At 37.9% G+C, this 19,386-nt stretch overlaps 1 protein-coding gene across 1 annotated transcript in view; it reads left to right on the top strand.

Annotated features, from left to right (window-relative positions):
* Positions 1 to 19,386, top strand: part of DMGDH (dimethylglycine dehydrogenase) — a 54,869-nt gene that overhangs the window by 24,485 nt on the left and 10,998 nt on the right. Inside the window, exons 10-14 of the mRNA XM_054578520.1 lie at positions 1,132 to 1,297; positions 1,768 to 1,898; positions 3,198 to 3,415; positions 4,676 to 4,833; positions 7,075 to 7,134. Of these exons, the coding sequence (XP_054434495.1) occupies positions 1,132 to 1,297; positions 1,768 to 1,898; positions 3,198 to 3,415; positions 4,676 to 4,833; positions 7,075 to 7,134 (733 nt within the window). The remainder of the gene's footprint in view (positions 1 to 1,131; positions 1,298 to 1,767; positions 1,899 to 3,197; positions 3,416 to 4,675; positions 4,834 to 7,074; positions 7,135 to 19,386) is intronic.

Below are 19,386 nucleotides of genomic sequence, written 5' to 3'. Positions count from 1 at the left end.
AATTCTATGATTTCCTCTAAAGTTGTTGCCATTATTTTATTTGGATTACATGCCCTGGTTGTACTTGAAATTAATAGTGATTATATATTTTTTTTCTCACAAGAGTTTATAAGACAAGAGAAAACACATAGCAAATCTAGAAATTAGGGTTTTTTTCAACTTGTCATTTTGCCTATTTAAACAGGTTTTGATGTCTACTTTAAGACCAGCTCTAAATGGTGCAAAATACAGCAGAGGGCCAGTCGTTGATTAATAAATTTGGGCTCCCCAGGGAGCCTGTCTCAATTATCTGGGGGCAAAATACTGGTTTGGTTTTTCCTAAATGACTCACATAAATGCCAGATCTATTCCTCACCTTGTGCTGTTTGGATCTGGCCTGCTTCTCATACCATTTTAATAATTAAACTACTGAGCACTCATTTTGCAGACTTAGCAGCCTTCGCTTAAGTTAAAATACCACATTAGAAAGTCCACATCATAAGGTAGAAAGGATCCTGCATAATGAATCAGGAGACATTTGTTCCAGGTCCAGCTCTTTGTGTCATTAAATGACACAAAATCCTTGGAAGCCACTTTGCATCTATTTCCTAAAAAATGAAGATGTTGGATCAGATCCTTGCTTAGCCTGGGGTAAAGCCTGTTAAAATGAAGAATATGGCCCCCCACCCCCAGGCCTGCTGCAGCAGAATCTGTATTTTAATAAGTACAAGTGATTTTTATTTGCATTAATGTTTCAGAAGCACTGGACAAGGCAACTCTACCCCACATATTCTGATTTAATGAGATCCAAACTTGGTATTTTTAAAATGCTCCTTAGGTGACTATTACATGCAACCAGGTTGAAAAGGGCTAGTTGACTCCTAAGCTCTCACCCAGATTCAAAAGCCCACATCTATCTTATTTTCTAGTTAACAAATACTTTATTCACTATGAAATGGGTCCAAGGGACATAGAGGTAACTTTAAAAAATCAGATTCCAACATATACATATGATTTGCAGGCCAGAATTTGAGGCTGTGTTTTTTTCCAAATGAGATTTGTGAGATGAATGGGGTTTATTAAAGTATCCTTATTCTGTAATTTTCTCAAAATGAATGACGGGTTTTTTTTAAATCACAAACTGTGTTTCAGGCCAAGTTTTCGCCGCACAAACTGGTTTGAGCCTGTGGGTTCTGAGTATCAGCAGGTTATGCAAAGAGTAGGGGTAATTGACCTGACACCATTTGGCAAGTTTAACATCAAAGGCCAAGATTCAGTCCGATTGTTGGACCATCTCTTTGCAAATGTCATTCCAAAGGTAAATAACCTTAAAATGGTTCAAGGTCCAGGATTGTGGGCTGCTTAACTCTCTAGCCTCTCATTAAAAAAAAACAAAACAAAACACTATGTTATTTTAGTCCATAGAATCTAATGATTTCTGAATGAACACTAGAACTCTTCAACTGGTCAAGAGTATTCTAGCTAATTTTTAAATTGAAAATTTGTTGAATGAATTATCATCCAAGGATCCTATGACTGTTTAATTGTGTCAGTGGGAATGAAAACATTGACTGAGTACAGTTTTTATGACAAATAATTGTAATGAAAAGTGAGAAATTCAAAATTAATCTTGTGCTTAGGTTTACAAATAATCCATACAATTGATATAAATGATAAGATTCAGATGTTTGTTATTGTTGATACCAACATTTTTATTGACATGTTGTTTTAAAAAGATACACAAGATTTTTGTTTCATACTAAGATAATTTTAAATTCTTTTGCATAGGTGGGTTTTACAAACATAAGTCACATGTTAACACCAAAGGGTCGAGTGTATGCTGAGTTGACTGTTTCTCATCAGTCTCCTGGGGAATTTCTATTAATAACTGGTTCTGGATCAGAACTTCATGATCTTAGGTAAGTGCACTCCTAGTAAGAAAATTTTATATGGATTAAACATTGACTCAATCTTAAATTGAGTTTTTCTTTTACTAGTAGTGGAAAGTAAAACTTTAATTCTTAAGCCCTACTGTTTCAAATAAACTTCATGTCTTTATAGGAAATTATTTAAAGTGAGAGACCCTGTTCCCACCCCTCCTCCAAAATCCTTCTACAAGGTGTACTGATTCTAATATCAACTTCCATTTATTAAGCCTCATCAACATGTCAGAACTCTTTTTACATATTATCTTAATTCTGTTAATAGATATATATTTGCACAGTATATTCAATTCCATTTTCAGATGAGGAAACTGAAGCCTGGGTTAAAGTAACTTGCTGAAGCCATTCTTTTTGATTCTGAGGCTCACATTCAGTAAGCTTCTCCCTCTTCCATGCTTTGTGCTCTCTGGTCCTCAACTGGATCTAAAGTGCTGCCCTGCCAAGTCGATCCTTCACATAAATCTTCAGTTTACTATTTAGTCTACTGTAAAATATGTAGTCTTTAGCCTAGTATTCCAAAGATATTTGGAATATTATTGTTTAATAAATGTCAAACTAGGAGTTAATAGACAGAATTGCCATAAAAGTTGGGCAGGAAAAATCTTGACTCTGACAGATTCTCATTATAGTTATAAAATTATGCAGATTATATCCTCTAATGCAAGATGTATTGGGAGCCATTTTAGTCGCTTAGCTTTGTGTAAATCCAGGTGATCATTTTATGGTAGACTTATGTATTTCTAAGGACTGCTCAACAACTTATAAACACACTCTATAACTGGGTTCCAATAATTCATCAAGACAGAAATTTAAACTATTCTTTAGAGTTTTTATATTTTCCTTGTGATTGTCAAAGCAATTCTGCGTCTGATGGCAGGCACATTGTTAACTTTTGGCAGCATGAATGTGCCTTCTGTGTACAGGTATTAGAGAAAATTTGGATTCAAATTACTTTTTGAAGATTGAGTCATTAGTTTAAATGCAATAAGGCTGTCACTATTTAAAATAATTGTGTGCCAGAACTCGTTTAAATCGAAGGATCCCTCTGTACTGTGAAAAATTACCCCCAATTTATATAAGGGGGTGGTTTATAGAGAATCACTTAAAATCTCTGGGACTCAGTTTCTTCAAATTTGAAAAATAGGTGATTATATGATGCAACATTCTGAGAACTTTCTGGTAATTCTAAACATAGCATGTCTTCAGAGAAGTAGTATGTTACCAACATACATTATTCAAGCAAAATTTAACACAACGTTTATGACTCTAATGCAGATGGATTGAAGAAGAGGCACTCAAAGGTGGATACAACGTTGAAATTAAAAACATAACTGATGAGCTTGGGGTTCTTGGAGTTGCAGGGCCACATGCCAGAAAGGTCCTTCAGAAACTGACCTCTGAAGATCTTAGTGATGATGTTTTCAAGTTTCTTCAAACCAAATCTTTAAAGGTTTCCAACATTCCTGTCACTGCTATTAGGATATCTTATACTGGTAAGAATTGGAAAAAAGCCTAAAGTAAGTCTCTAAAATTTAAAAGAAGCTACTGCAGATGCACTTCCCCCACCCCCTCTCTCTCTGCCTCTCTCTCTCTCTCTCTCTCTGCCTCTCCCCAACCCCCTTCATCAGTATAATTTTGAAGGATGGTTTCTCCTGTCCAACTTTTATGACAATTCTCTCTATTCACTTTTTAGTCTGAGAAAGTCATTCCACAGATTTTCAATTATGCTATAGTTGCCTACCATTTATAAGGGTAGATAAGCAAATAGGAAGATGGCAGCTGCTGGAATAGTGGAAGGGTTGACACAATATTTAGGCCCCCTGACTCTGGGAACATTCAAGATCGTCTCCCACAGGCCCCCTCCCACCTTGCTATGTCAGGCGCCGCTGTCACAGCATCCCTGCTACCCAGCTTTCTTTCTAGACTCTAAGTGCATTAGGGAAGTCTTCATACAGCACTTAACCTTGCACATAGTAGGTATTCAAAACAGAGCTGAACGAATGCTCTTTAGCTCCCCATTGGTGCTCCAGGTTCACTTCTAACTTCCTCCGGACCGCCTTGTCCCTTCACAGAAGGAGCACTTGGTGCCTAAGCATTTGTTCAGCTGCCCGAGGCTCATGTGCTGGGGGTGTCCTGGAGAAAAGCAGCCCTCGACACTGGGGCACGAGGAGAACATGCACTCTGAAGGCCAACGTCCTTCCCTGGCGTCCGTGCGCCTGTCCCCCACTCCGGTCCCCCTAACCTTGGCAAAATGGTGGCCCGGACAAAGCACAAGCAGCTTAAAAAATAAGCACACTGGGCTGGGCTTCATCTTCTCTGTTTTTCTGCCTACAGCTCTAATGGTGAAAGAAATGACCAAGTGGGGAAGAAAGGGGAGTAGGGGGAACTAGAGGCTGTGAAGACCACAATGAAGACCATCTGAATAAATGTTAGTTGCCTATTTTCTTAAATCTTGTGATTAAGGGGCAACTGGATAAACTATGCCATGCTGATCACTCAACATTATGAAGCTGAGGTCAAGAGAGAGGATTGGGCACAAATGCATCCATGATATGGCAGGGTCTTTTGCAGTGGATTTTTGTTGCAACTGTTTTATTTATTTATATTTTTTTAATGAACTAGTCTTTTAAAACTCAGTAATGTGTATTTAGCACAAGTGAAATCTCTCCGTTTATCTATATTTTTTAGCTAATGCATGTTAAACCAGGTGACCATTGTTTGTATCTAATGTGGCACTTGTGGGTTGATTTTAGGTGAGCTGGGTTGGGAGCTGTACCACCATCGCGCGGACTCCGCGGCACTGTATAATGCCATCATGGATGCAGGCCAGCAGGAGGGAATTGACAATTTCGGAACATACGCCATGAATGCCTTAAGACTGGAGAAAGCTTTCAGAGCCTGGGGGTCAGAGGTTTGAAATGCTAGCATCTTCATTAAAATTTTGTTTATTGCATCTGATTTTTATATAAGGGATACTTTTTTTTTCCATTTATTTTTATAAGGGCTAGTCTTAACTGCTTTAACATTGGTCCTGACTGTAAGAGAAATGATGTATTGTTAGATAACTTTGTTTAATTAGGGGAAGAGTTTTTTCTTTTCAATTTCCCAGTTGAAAGTGGAATTATGACACAATGTTTATTCTGCCTAATTCCTCCTCTTGGCAGGAAGCCCTGGACCCCACCTCTGCCAGTGTGTGGAGCTGTTCTGGGGGAGCCTGCCCGCCTCCCCAGAACTGGAGGGCCACCTTTCAGATTCCCCTCCTCTATCATTTTGCCCATTCTCATTGTCTTCTTATCACGTGCCTTTTGGGGAAACAACAAAAACAGGCGTCTTTCTGAGGAGCACAGTTAATGGTCCAGGATGTGTTGGCCAGCCTACTTCTACCATTAATAATGGGAGCTAAGGATTTCTATTTGTATGGTTATACACCGTCTTCATATGCATGATTTCACTTCCCTTCTCAGCTCTCCTGATGATTGGTGATTCTTGGACAAGAGGTTCAGAGTCAGGGTATCTTCATTATCCCCATCCTGCATGCAATCACACTAAAAAACAGTTAACAACTTACTCTAGGTTATATGAAGGGGCCAAACTATGGTTCAAACTCTGTTCTCCTATTTTATCTCCAAAATAGCAGGCTGTCTCTGGACCCCTTAATGTTTTCAGATTCCTTCTTTTTCTTAGAAGACAATGAGGTTTTAGGCTTGAGAGGTGAGATGAGTAATAATGGTGAAGGATGGACTTTAGAGTAGGGTTTCTTGGGTTTGAATTTATCCCCCACTACATATGTGACCTTAACTCTCTAAAGCCTCTGTGTGCTCTCCTATAAAATAGAGACAATCTTTTTCCTACAGAGCTTAGATATTAGTCTACAAAGTGCCTAGCAAATAATAGAATGAATTTAACTGGAGAGCAAAATGTGTTTGAAAGCACAGGCAGAGCCCCTTGGGCCTTTAAACTATAGGCAGAAGCAAGTGGTCTTTGAGGTAGAGAGGGCAGCCTCCTGGACCACAGGAAGAGCAAGGGTCCAGGAGCCCCTTGTCATTTTGCAGGAGAGATGCTCTGTTAAGGAATTCCCAGCCTTCAACCTGGGCCTTAGATGAGGTTGCAGCAGGGAGGGAAACAGAGAAAGCTGTCCCCACACTGCTCCCTATGGAACGAAGCAGCAGAAACAGCCTTTCCAGTTAGGCATTTCTCCACCCTCCAGCCTTTTTATTTATCTCGTGCCTCCTCCGGGGGATCCATCCTCTTAAGAGCGTTTCCCATCCCAGGCCCCTCGATTTCCCAGTAGTGCCAGCGCGCCCTCTAGTGTTATTACAGCAATCAATCTTCCGGGCTTTGTTTTAATTTTTTTTTCCCAGAGAAATTCTGAAACCTGGATCAGATACAAAATAATTTTAGAGTTGCTCAAATTAATTAGAAAACATGAGACCAAATTTTATATTATGTGAAACAAGTTTATATTACTCAACTGGTTTATACTAGTGCTGTGTTGTCTTTTTTTTTTTTTTTTTTATAAGTTTGGCTACTCTTTATGAGCTTTAGACAAGTTCTTAGGAGCAAAAGAGACCAATAAAAACAAAACAAACAAACAAAAACCATTAACTTCAGGTCTAGTCCCAAGTAGTAGCTTTAGTTCTGATTTGAAGTATATTGTAATAACTCATCTGCATTTGAAAAGGTTGAGATTCAACCTCTATTTTTTCCTTTTCTCTTTTCCTGAACTCTGTAGAAGTCATTCTCCTACCATCTGCTTTCTCCTCTGCTTATCCTGATTCCATGCTACTTGTAAGATAAGTCAATTACTTCATAACTTTTCAAAGCCTAATTACACAAGATTATTGCATAAAAACATGAAATTCTTGTTTCTGGAAGGAACATCATATTGTGGTATCCTGTGAATATTTATTATAATAAAAGTCATGGAAATGAACTGTGAACTTTAGTTTCTAATTTGCTATTGAAATAATAACTAAAAGGGTACATTTGAATTTTAGATTTAAAAAATCACATCAAAGACCCATAATTTTCTTTTTTCACAATCTATATTCAACATCAAAAAGTATTCTTTTTCCTAAAAAAAAAAAAATACATAAAGTTACTGAAATGATTTGCACTCATCTAAGATTTAAAATGTGTGTTTCCCTTTTAGATGAACTGTGATACAAATCCCTTGGAAGCTGGACTGGAATATTTTGTAAAGCTAAATAAGGTATGTTTACATTCCAAAGTGTACTTGAAGTAAATCTTAAAATTATCCTGTTTCATGACAGAGCCTTGCTTTAAAATTTAACCATGTGCTTATAGGACAAACGAGTTGACCAGACATGCTAAGCATTGTCAAGTGCTTCACATTAAGCTTTGTCAAAATTTGCTATCAGTTTGACCTTTTGCAGTGTGCTTGTAGAGGTAATACAGCTGAATCCAGCAACTTTAAAGACCAAATCTGCACTCTGAGATAAGAATGAGTAAGGAGAAGATGCCAGCAGACATGCTTGTAAAACCTGGCGACTTGTGATGCCGCACATCAGCCAGTGAGACCTATGGCATTAATCAACCCTCCCTGGGCGCTCACAGCACAGAGCAGCCTGGCCTCAGCAGATCGTCCATCTGCTTGTTAAGCATCTTTGTATGTAACTGCAACATCTGAGTATAAGCAAATGACACATTTCAAATGTGTTCAGCATAAAAATAGGTATTTACTGGGAAGCCAATACAGGCCCAGAGACTCATAACTGATATCAACATTGTAAAGGGAACTCCTACATCAGTGGTTTTCAACTTGCAGTTCTCAGACAGAACACATCAGCATCACCTAGGAGCTTGTTAGAAATGCAGTTTCTCAGGCTCTACCCCAGACCTACTAAACCAGGATCTCTGGGGGTCAGGCCAAGAAACCTTGTTTGCCAAGCTGCAGCGGATTCTGGTGCACCTAAAATGTGAGGAGCACCACCCTACATAATTACTGTGGAAAAGCATATTATGAGGTCAATTTATTACAGCTTAGCTTATCTATACAAGCCTATAAATATATAGGAGATTATCTCATTGTTGTGGACTGAATGTTGTGTCCCTCCGAAGTTCACATGTTGAAGCCCTTAACCCCATAATGGGGTGCTATTTGGTGGTGAGGCCTTTGTGAGGTAATTAGGTTTAGATGAGATAATGAGGTGGGGTCCCCATGCTGGAATTCATGTTCTTATGAGAGGAGGAAGACCGGAAGCTTGCTCTCGGTCCATGTAAGGACACAGAGAGAAGGAGGCCGTCTGCAAGCCAGGAAGAGGACACTTACAGGGGGACTGAAATTGGCCAGGTTCCTTGATCTTGGACTTGCCAGACTCCAGAACTGTGAGCAATAAACTTCTGTTGGTTAAACCATGTAGGCTTTAGTGCTTTGTGAGAGCAGCTCCAGCTGACTCAGATGCCTGTTGAGCAGTCTTGGTTACTATAAAAGAACTTGGTAGAGTTGAGGTTGGATTGTAGGTTAGAACAGCAGCTGCTCTTCAGGATGCTTGTGAGAGTTCCAAGAACAAACTGCCTTGCCTCAGGTGCTGATCAGCTAAAATAAAGTCTGTTTTCCCATCCTATGGAAACATGTGAGCACATGCGTTTGAATCAGGCTAAGGAAACTTTTTTTAATGCCCCTGTACCAGTTCCCAAATACTGAGCTAAGAGAGTAACATAAACATGTACATATACAGTATTAGATTTTAGAAAAAGAGGCTTCTCCTAAAGGGTTTTAAAGGGAATATCTTTCTGTGCATATTCCCCATGACTTTTATTTTTATGATGTGCCATCTGCCTCCAGACCAGAGGAAGCAGGTGCTTGGAATTCAAGCAGACCCTAGCAGCAGATTGCTCCTTCTGATAACAGAAGTCTTAGTTTAACTGTTTAAAATAAGGATAAAAATGGCCCGGCTCTTGAAAGCCCTAAAGTTCTGTTGTTGGTCACCAATAGATAAATAGATAACTGTCTCTTTTGCTTCAGTGTTTGGGTATTATTGTTTGGGAATAAAGCACAGATAAATTATCTCTTCATATTGAAATGGATTTTAAAGCTCCCTTTATAGTTGTAAGCAGGTGTGGATTGCGTATTTATTAGTTCCTCTAAATTACTTCAATAACGAAAGCTCAGCTCAGAATTAAGTTAGTTGTTTAACATAATGACTTTGATTTATGGTGTGTTTTTGTGATTTCTGAATCGTTGCTTGTGGTGTCACGAAGTTAATTTCCAATGCTTTCATTGGGTGGAAGTGCAGTAGCACAAGGACTCGGACCTGCCTGAGCCAGTCTTTTTCATTGACTCAGTCTTATATTGACTCAGGTGGTTAGTGGGTATCAACCTAGCCATCGTTGTGTTTGCTAATTTCCAAGGCAGGTGAATAGGTTGGATCAACTTTTTATTACTCTTTGCTTTATTGTTCTTCACAGATGTGTTGGTGGTGGTGGTGGTTTTGGGGAGTTTTTCTTGTTTGTTTTACCAATTGAAGGCAAAGCCTTGATATTTAAGTTTTGCAATAGAGTGAGTTGTAACCTTTTTACTGGTGGAGAGCCTTGCCTTCAATTTGGAAAAAAACACAACATCTGTGAAGCGCAATAAAGTGAACAGCAATAAAACCAGGTATGCTTCTATGTAGAATTCCCTACTTGGCCCTTAAGCATTTACACAGCGATTGTTCATAAGCCATAATACAAAGCCATAATAAAAAGGAAAATGTAGAGATGCAACGGTATCACAGCTAGGGGGGCCCCTGGAAATCACTCAGAACCACCTCCTCATTGGAGGGCCAGAAAACTGAAGCACAGAGCCGCAGAGACCTAGGTGTAGTCAATAGGGTTAGCCCGGGTTGAGCTCCAACCTCACTGTGGTGCTTTCTCACCCATCCCTTTCCCCAGCAGGTTCTTTCCTACAAAGAGCTTATCAGTGTTGAGTAACTGCCCAGGAAATCCTTTTTCTGGAACATATATAATAGAATTTACACCTTTATTCATTGATACCTCCCATAATCACTTTTTGTTATAACAAATTCTGTGTTTTATGGTAGGATCGGAATAGCTCATTTTGCCCATTTTAGAAGAAAAAAATGAGTGAGTGAGGAGAGGAACCATTAGGCTTCGTTAGGGTGAACTGAGTTCTTGTGAGATTGGTACAAAAATAGGTGAAAGAAAAATGAGACATTGAAGGAATCTTAGATGGCTAAGGAAGATGGTGTGATGACACTTGCCTTGCTTAATTCTTAGAGCTGTTTGAGCTTCAGTTCCCCGGTGGCATGACCAATCATCCACCTAGTCAACACTTAACTAAGTTTCTCTTATTAAACACCTAGCTGGACCACAGGATTACAAGTTAAAGATAGGACTGCTGGTGGCTCTCAGATCTCATGAAACTTGAAACAGAAGCATTTAAGGAACTAAAGACATAGGAGACATTCTCAACATTAATTATGAAAATACCGTCCATACCCAAGGAGGGCTGTTCGGCAGTACAGAACAGCGCCATCTTGTGGATAGTGAGCACAGGGCCTGGAGAGGAAGCGCTAACCCCCACTGCGATTCAGGTAAAAATAATTGAATACTTGTGTATACTTTTAAATTTCCTCAGCTAGAATCCCTTTACCTGAAACAACTTATATCATTGTTCTTACTAGTATGAGAATTTGTTCGAAAGGAAGTTACTTTGGGGGGAAAAGTTAGTGGCATTTTTTTTTTTTTAGTTAGAAATGAAAGAAGTGCACTAATCAAGAACAAAAGGGAAATTAGCTGCCTTAAAAGGGAAACGTATGTATTCTTGGAATTTTCTCTTGGAATTACCGAATATTTGTGCATTTCGAGAGAACCTCAGCCAAGACTCACAGAGAATCAAGTACAAAGTAGAATGTGTTTAAGCAGATCAGAATATTTCTTCTAGGAGGTCCCCCATTGCCTTCTTTCTCTCCCTCCCCTTTCCTGACTTGAGTTTCTAACCAGCAGAAATGAAGTAAAATTTAATATATAGTATCCACAAATTAGAAAATACAGGATCTCTCTTTGATTCTAGAAAATACTTCTTTGAGGAAAAATTGATTCTAGGAAATACAGGATCTCTCTTTGAGGAAAAATTACTTAAGCATAGCTATTCAGGAAGCAAAACAAAACAAAAAGACAGTACAATAACAAAGAGCTTATTACCAGGCCTACCACATCCTAAGAATTCAATAAATATTAGCAGTTTTAAAACATCAAAGTGGAATTAAATCATTGTTGACAGAAAACAAGATAGAAAGGAATTTCTAGTATTGCTATTGTGGTAAAAAGTATCCATCTCTGTTAGGGAGATTTTAGGTAAGCAATAGCAGGAATTGAAAAGGCAGAAAATTTTCAGTGATTCTCAGTTCTGGCTGCATGTTACAATCATCTAGAGTGTGATTCTTGTAAATCAAACAATGCTTTTTCCTCTTACTTGCAAACAATGTTTGCCACCATGCTCCCCCAGTAAATGGCATTATATTATAATAATATTTCAAAAGAGCTACCAGTGTTCCACACACTATGTTCAGCAGAGTATTCTTTTATTTATTTTTATTTTCTTTAATTTATTTCATTTGCTTAACCCTTCACTTTTTTTTACCCAGCCCCCAACCACCCTCTCCTCTGACAGCTGTGTCAGTCTGTTCTCTGTATCTATGAGTCTGTTTCTATTTTGCTTGTTAGTTTATTTTGTTCATTAGATTCCACATATAAATGAAATTATATGGTACTTGCCTTTCTCTGACTGGCTTAGTTCACTTAGTTTAGTACTCTCCAGATCCATCGGTGCTGTCATCGAGGTAAGATTTCTTTCTTTTTTATGGCCTAGTAGTATTTCATTGTGTAAATATACCACAGGATTTTATCCATTCATCTACTGATGGACAGTTGGGCTGCTTCCAAATCTTGGCTATTGTGAATAATGCTGCAATGAACGTAAGGATGTATATGTTCTTTAGAATCAGGATTCTAGGTTTCTTCAGATATATTCCCAAAAGTGGCATCACTGGGTCATAAGGCAGTCCAATTTTTAGTTTTTTAAAGTAGCACCCTACTGCTTTCCACAGTGGCTGCAACAATCTGCATTCCTACCAACAGTGTAAAGAGGTTCCCCTTTTTCCATATCCTCGTCAGTACTTTATTGATAATAGCCATTCTGACCTGTGTGAGGTGATAGCTCGTTGTGGTTTTAATTTACATCTCTCTGATGATTAGTGATGGTGAGCATCTTTTCATGTCTGTTGGCCATCTGTATGTTCTCTTTGATGAAGTGTCTATTCAGGTCCTTTGCCCTTTTTTTAATTGGAGTGTATTTTTGCTGTTGAGTTTTGTAAGTTCTTTATAAATTTTGGGTATGAACTCCTTATCTTTTGTCTCACTGATGAACATGTTCCCCCATTCAGTGGGCTGTCTTTTCATTTTGTTGATGATTTCCTTTGCTGTGCAAAACTTTTTATTTAGATGTAGTCCCATTTGTTTATTTTTTCCTTTTGTTTCCCTTGCCTGAGGCAATATGTCAGAAAAAATATTGCTGTGAGAAATGTCGGAGATTTTACTGTCTTTGTTTTTTCTAGTTTTGTGGTTTTGAGCCTTATCTTTAAATCTTTAGTCAATTTGGAGTGTATTCTTGTGTGTGGTATAAGAAGGTGATCTAGCTTCATCTTTTTTTTCATGTCTGTCCAATTTTCCCAACACCATTTAATGAATAGATTATCTTTACCCCATTATATGTTCTTGCATCCTTTGTCAAATATTATTTGACTATAAAAGCATTGGTTCATTTCTGGGCTATCTATTCCATTCCATTGATCAATATGTCAGTTTCTTTTTTCCAGTACCATGCTGTTTTGATTACTATGGCCTTTAAGTATAGTTTGATACCCAGTAGCATGATTCCTACAATTTTGTTCTTCTTTCTCAAGATTGCTGTGGCTATTCAGGGCCTTTGTGTTTCTATATAAATTTTTTGAATATTTGTCCCATTTCTGTGAAATACATCATTGGTGTCTTGCTAATAGGAATTGTGTTGAATCTGCAGATTACTTTGGGTAGTATGAACATTTTTTAAAATTTTTATTTATTTACTTTTAGAGATGGAGGAAGGGAGGGAGCAACAGAGGGAGAAAAACATCTATGTGAGAGAGAAACATTAATCAGTTGCCTCTTGTACATGCCCTGTCTGGAGACTGAACCCACAACCTAGCCATATTCCTTGACCAGGAATTGAACTGGTGACCTTTCCTTTTGCAGGACCATGCCCAACCAAGTGAACCTCACAGGTCAGGGAAGCATGAACATTTCAATGACATTAACTTTTCCTATCTATAAACACAATAAGCATTTTCAGGTATTTGTATCTTCTTCAACTTTTTCCTATGAGGCTTTAAAAAATCTTGAGGTTCAGGCTGCATCCCAGATCAATATTAAAAGAATCTTGGGGGTAAGGACTCAGGCATCAGTATTTATTTTTAATTCCCCAGGTGATTCCAGAAAAGATTGATAATGATTTTTTCAAATCAAGATTTTCAACTGGCTGAACTTCTCTATCTTGGAGAACTTTAAAAAAAATCACTGATGCTGTGCCTCCAGTGGTTCTCAAAATGTGGCTCACAGACGACTACCATCAATGTTGCCTTGGGACCTGTTAGAAACTCAGGGTATTGAGTACCATCCCAGGCCCCCAAAATCAGAAACTGGGAGCCCAACGGTCTGTTTTAACAAGCCCTCCAGGAGACTCTTTTTCAAAAAAGAATTTTTGTCAATTACACTTTACATTCAGTATTATTTTCTATTAGTTTTAGGTGTACAGCATAGTGATTAGACGATCATATACCTTACAAAGTGTTTCCCATAGTATTTCTAGTACCATACATCGTTATTACACTATTATTGACTATATTTCCTATGCTGTGCTTTACATCCCCATGACTGTTGTGTAACTGCCAATCTGTACTTCTCAAATCTTTCACCTTTTTTACCCAGTCCTCCATCCCCGCTCCCTCTGGCAACCATCCGTCTATTTTCTGTACGTATGACAGGACATTCCGATTCACACTCACGTTTGAGAGCACTGACCTACCCCAAACCAACTGGGTGGGGATGGAGGATAACAGGGTCTAGGATTCTTGGTTTTATTATGCAGTGATCACTGAGAACTACTGTCTTAGTTATTTTTGTTTTTGTTTTTGTTTTTGTGTTTTTTTTTTAACCTCGTGCCTGCTGCAGTCTTGGGAATAAACAGGAAAGCAGAAAAATAGGTAGACTTATCAGAGGCTGCTGATACAGAATCTGAGTGGACTGGCAGTAAGTCAGTAGATGTGTGACCCCTTTTGGCTAGTCTACTGGTAAATACATTCTATCCCCGCACCATTTCTTTGAAGCTGGCAGTAAGTAAAATTTTCTTTTTAAGCACCAGATTCTAGCTATGTGGCCTTGGGAAAGCTATTTAATTTCATTTTGTACCTAAGATTGCTAATCTGTAAAATAAGGGCTCCCTTACCATGTCTAAATTCTACAAACTGCCAGCTAGCAGAGTTGTGGATGACTTCGGTGCTATGTTATCTGTATGAGCCACAAACTTGTGTCATTTTAATGAAGCCATCCTTATTCTCTTACTCATTTCCTTAGCTGAATGATAAAAAAGAAACAGAAAGGAAAGAAGAAAAGAGGAAGTAAAACCTAGGTCAAGATAAAACTTATGATTCCTGAAACATCTTCCAGAGTACATTCAACTAACAGACATTGAATCATCCTCCTCACATATACCCAATTTCTGTTATGAAAAAATGATTTCACCCCACAAGCTTCAATGTGCTGGTTAGTCGACTGCTTTGTAGTGTGGAGGTCCATGTACCCTGGTGCAGGAATGAATTGAAGTAATTATCTAGATTGCTTTTATGTATCATTATTTTTATTTTAACAGCTTAACTAAACATGCAATAAACTGAAATATTAAAAGTATACCATTTGATAAGTTTTAATGCATGTATGCACTTGTGGAACCGTCTCCATGACGAAGATGGCGAACATGTTCCTCATCCCCAGAAGTTGGTTCATGCCCCCCTACAAGTCCTCCTTCCCAGCCCTCCATTCCACTCCTACGTGCCCCCAAGGGACTTCTTGTCACTATAGACTACTTTGCATTTTCTAGAGTTTTATATAAACGTAATCATATACTATGTACTCTTTGTATTCTTTCATTCAACATAATTAGTTTGAGAGTCATCTGTGGTATTATGTGTATCATTCCTTTTCATACTAGGAGATATATATATATACCACACTTGGTTTATATACTTATTAACTCTTGAGTTGTTTCCAGCTTAACGCTGTTATAAATAAAATTGCTATTATCATTTGTGTACAAGTATTTGTATGGACAAATGCTTTCTTTTTTCTTTGGTAAATACCTAGGAGTAAAGTGGCTGGATAAAATATCAGGTATATGTTAACTTTTTAAGACATCATTTTATAAAATGATGTACCATTTTATATTTTATGTTTCTACCAGCAGTATAGAAGAGTTTCAAGTTTCTCCACATCTTTCCTAATCACTTGTCATGGTCAGTCTTTTTAATTTTAGTTTTTCTAAGATATATGTCATGATAACTCATCAAAGTTTTAATATATTTACTTAATGACTTCACATTGAACATATTTTTATGTACTGGTCTACCATTCCTATCTCTTTTAATGTGAAGTGTCTGATCAACTCTTTTACTCATTTTTAATTGTTTTCCTTTTGCTTTTGTTTTGAAAGTTCTTTATTAGATACATGCTTTGCAAATATTTTTTCCCAGTCTGTGTCTTGTCTTTTCATTTGTCTAATAGTATCTTTCAAAGAACAGTTTTGAAATTTTTAAAAAAATTTTGTTCATTGATTTTAGAGAGAGGGAGAGCAAGAGAGAGAGAAAGGAGAGAGGTTTGCTGTTCCACTTACTTATGCATTCATTGGTTGATTCTTGTATGTGCCGTGACCTGGATCAAACCTGCAAACTGGGAGTATTGGGACAACACTCTACCCAAATCACCTACCCAGCCAGGGATAATTTTTTAAATTTTTAAAGTCCTTATCTTTTGTTCTTTAATGGATCATACTTTTGGTGTGTATCTAAGAAATCTTTGCCTAGTCCAAAATCACAAATATTTTCTCCTGTTTTTCCTAGGTGTTTTATCATCTTTTTACATTTAAGCCTATGACTCATTTTTACTTAATTTTTTTATATGGTGCAAGATATGAAGTTTGTTTTTTAACATATAAATATCCAATTGTTTTCAGCACCATTTGGTAAAAAGTCTATGCATTCTGAACTGCATTGCCTTTGTACCTTTGTCAAAAGTCAGTTGTCCATATATGTTTAGGTCTGTTTCTGGACTCTACTGTGTTCAATTGATCTACAGAGATCCCCAATCTACAAATGTTCAACTTAATGATTTTTCAACTTTCTGATGGTACAAAAGCAACAGGCATTCAGCAGAAAGCGTACGTTGAATTTCCATCTTCTCTCAGGCTAGCAATATGCTGTACAGCGCTCCCTGTGATGCGGGGCCGTGGCGGTGAGATGCTTTCCCCCAGCCATAGGCTAATGTGTCCTGAGCATGTTTAAGGGAGGCTAGGCTCAGCTGTCATGTTCAACAGGTTAGGTGTATCAAATAAAGTTTTGCTATATTTCAACTTACAATGAATAGTAAATTGAGGAGCATCTGTCTGTGTCTTTCTTGATACCACTACCATACTGTCTTGATTACTGTAGCTTAAATCACATTGTGATAGCCCTGCAACTTTGTTCTTTTTCAAAGTTGTTTTACTTGTTTTATGTCCTCTGAATCTCCATACATTTCAGAAACAGGCTGTCAATTTATTTTTTTAAAAAAAGGTGGCTTGGGATTTTGATTGGTTTTGCATTCTATAGGTCAATTTGTCATCCAATTCATGAACAAGGTATCTCTCTCAATTTATTCAGGTAATCTTTTTGTATTTTGATGCTATTTTTCCCATCAAAATAGCATCAAATAGTATTTTTAATTTCAATTTCCAGTTTTGTATTGCCAGTAAATAGAAAACAATTGGGTTTTGTATGTTGATCTTGTGTTCTACAACTTTGCTAAACTTAGTAGTTCTAGTATTGTACTTTTTTGTAGATTTCATTGGATTTTCTACATGAACAATCATGTTTTATAAAATAAGTTTTTAAATAAATATACAAGTATATAAATAAATAAGTATACAAATAAGTTTTGCTTTATCTTTTCCTTTTTTTAATTTTTATTTTTAAATCATGTTTATTCTATTACAGTTGTCTCAATTTCCCCCTCTTTGCCCTCCTCCACCCACCCCACCCCCGACCCCCACAGTCAATTCCCACTCCGTTGTCCATGTCCATGGGTCATTCACACATGTTCTTTGTCTAGTCCCTTCCCTTTCTTTCCACCATTGTCCTCCATTCCCATCCCCTCCGGTCACTTTCAGTCTGCTCCATGTTTCCTTGCCTGTGGTTTATTTTGTTTGTTAGTTTATTTTGTCGAATAGACTCCACTTACAGGTGAGATCATATGGCATTTGTCTTTCACCATATCTTTTCTAACCTGGATGCTTTTTGTTTCTTTTTCTTGCATTATTGAACTTGCTAGAACCTCCTTCAACAAATTAAATAGAAGTGGTAAGAGCAGACATGGCTATCTGTTCCTGATCATAAGTGGAAAGCTACAGGTTTTACAGGATGCTTTTTATTAGTTGAGGACATTTATTTCTATTTCCAGTGCTAAAAGTTATTTTTTTTAAATCAGGAATATTAGACTTTGCAAATGCTTTTTCTGCATCTATTGAGATAATTACATATTTTTAATTTTTTATATGGTGAATGACATTTATTAACTTTCAAATATTAACCCAACATTTCACTTTTGGAATAAAACCCAATTAGTAATGTATTATGTTTTTCTATGTTGTTGGATTTTATTTGATAATTTTTTAAAAATTGCAGCTACATTCTCCTTATAGGATGCTGCAGCTTGTAATTATTTTCTTTCTTTTTTCTGAACAGAACGTAAACTTCATGAGTACAGGTGTTTGCAATACAAAATGTGCTTTATTTACCATTTTATGACCAACACTTAGCTCAGGGCTGACAGATAACAGATGCCCAACAAGTATTATGTTGTTGAAAGCAATGTCAAGACAGGGTGTTGCAGAAATGCTGGAGGCTCATGCAGAAGGGTCTCACTTACCAGTCTAAAGAATTTGGAGTGCGCCATGACTAGTGTGGCTCAGTTGGTTGAGCAATGTCACACAAAGTGAAAGGTTGCTGGTTAGGTTCCCTGTCAGGGCACATGCCTAGGCTGTGAGTTCAGTCACCAGTTGAGACCTGCCCTCACAGCAACTGATGATGTTTCTTTCTCACATTGATGTTTCCCTCTGTTTCTCCCTCCCTTCCCCTCTCCCTCTCTCTCAAAAAAAAAAAAAAAAAAAAGAATTTGGAGTGTATCCTGGAGACGTTGGGAAGACATTGAAAGATATTGAATAAGAAGTGACAATCTAGTGTTGGAAAACAAAGTAAAAGGGAATTAGCCTGGTACTGGGGGATCGCTTTCCCAATTATTGAAGAATTCCAGTGGACAGATCTCACGGGCTACAACTAAGGCCAGTGGCCATAGGATGGAGAAGAAAGAGGTGTGAGTGAGGGAAGGTAGGGTGGTAGACCTCACGAGGGACTATATGTGAAGACAGTGCAGAGGAGGAGTTTGGAAGGACCTGTGGGGTTGCAGAGCTCGGGGACAGCCAAGTGGAGAGTCTCGGGCAGCAGCTGAGCATATGAGTTTGGAGACCTCTGGTCTGAAAGTACGGATTTGGATGATTCATCTAATGGGTGGTAATTAAGCCAGGGTGTGCTGGGAATGCCTCTTCTACAGCACCCTGTACTTACCAATGAGGTACTTACCACACCCCATAATACTGGCTGCTTCCTCAGCTAGACTGTGAGCCCTCTGAGGACAGGGGCCAAGAATCCTTAGGGCTAGAACTGTCTGATAATTACTAGGGGCTTAGTAAATATTTGTTGAAGGGTTTGAATCATAGCTCTGCCACATACTGGTTCTAAAACTAAACAAGTTCCTTAACCTATAAGCACTTCAGTTTCTTCATGTCCAAAATGAAGAAACTATCCACCTCATAAGTTTGTTATAAATATTCGATGAGATATAGAACATTTGGTACCTTTATAAATGTTAGTTACCTTGCATCTTACTGAATTGACTCTAAAACCTTTTAGGCATGAAAGCAAGAGCTGTAGAAAAAAATCCTTTCAGCTTTTTGAAGACCCCAGCAAGAAAGATCTTGGGTCTCTGGTGAGACTTCATTTCTTCATGTTTTTCTAATTTTCTTTAATAATTATTTACTTTGCATTTAGACTTGAGTGCTGTACTCAAAACACCAAGTGGGTAAGTGTTCCTCACTTCAGTC

This window comes from Pteronotus mesoamericanus, unplaced genomic scaffold (genome assembly GCF_021234165.1).
Source record: "Pteronotus mesoamericanus isolate MK-2021 breed Mesoamerican mustached bat unplaced genomic scaffold, CSHL_Meso_final contig_50, whole genome shotgun sequence".
Taxonomy (NCBI): domain Eukaryota; kingdom Metazoa; phylum Chordata; class Mammalia; order Chiroptera; family Mormoopidae; genus Pteronotus; species Pteronotus mesoamericanus.
Note: the sequence above shows the minus strand (reverse complement) of the source record. Positions and strands in the feature narration are given on the sequence as shown.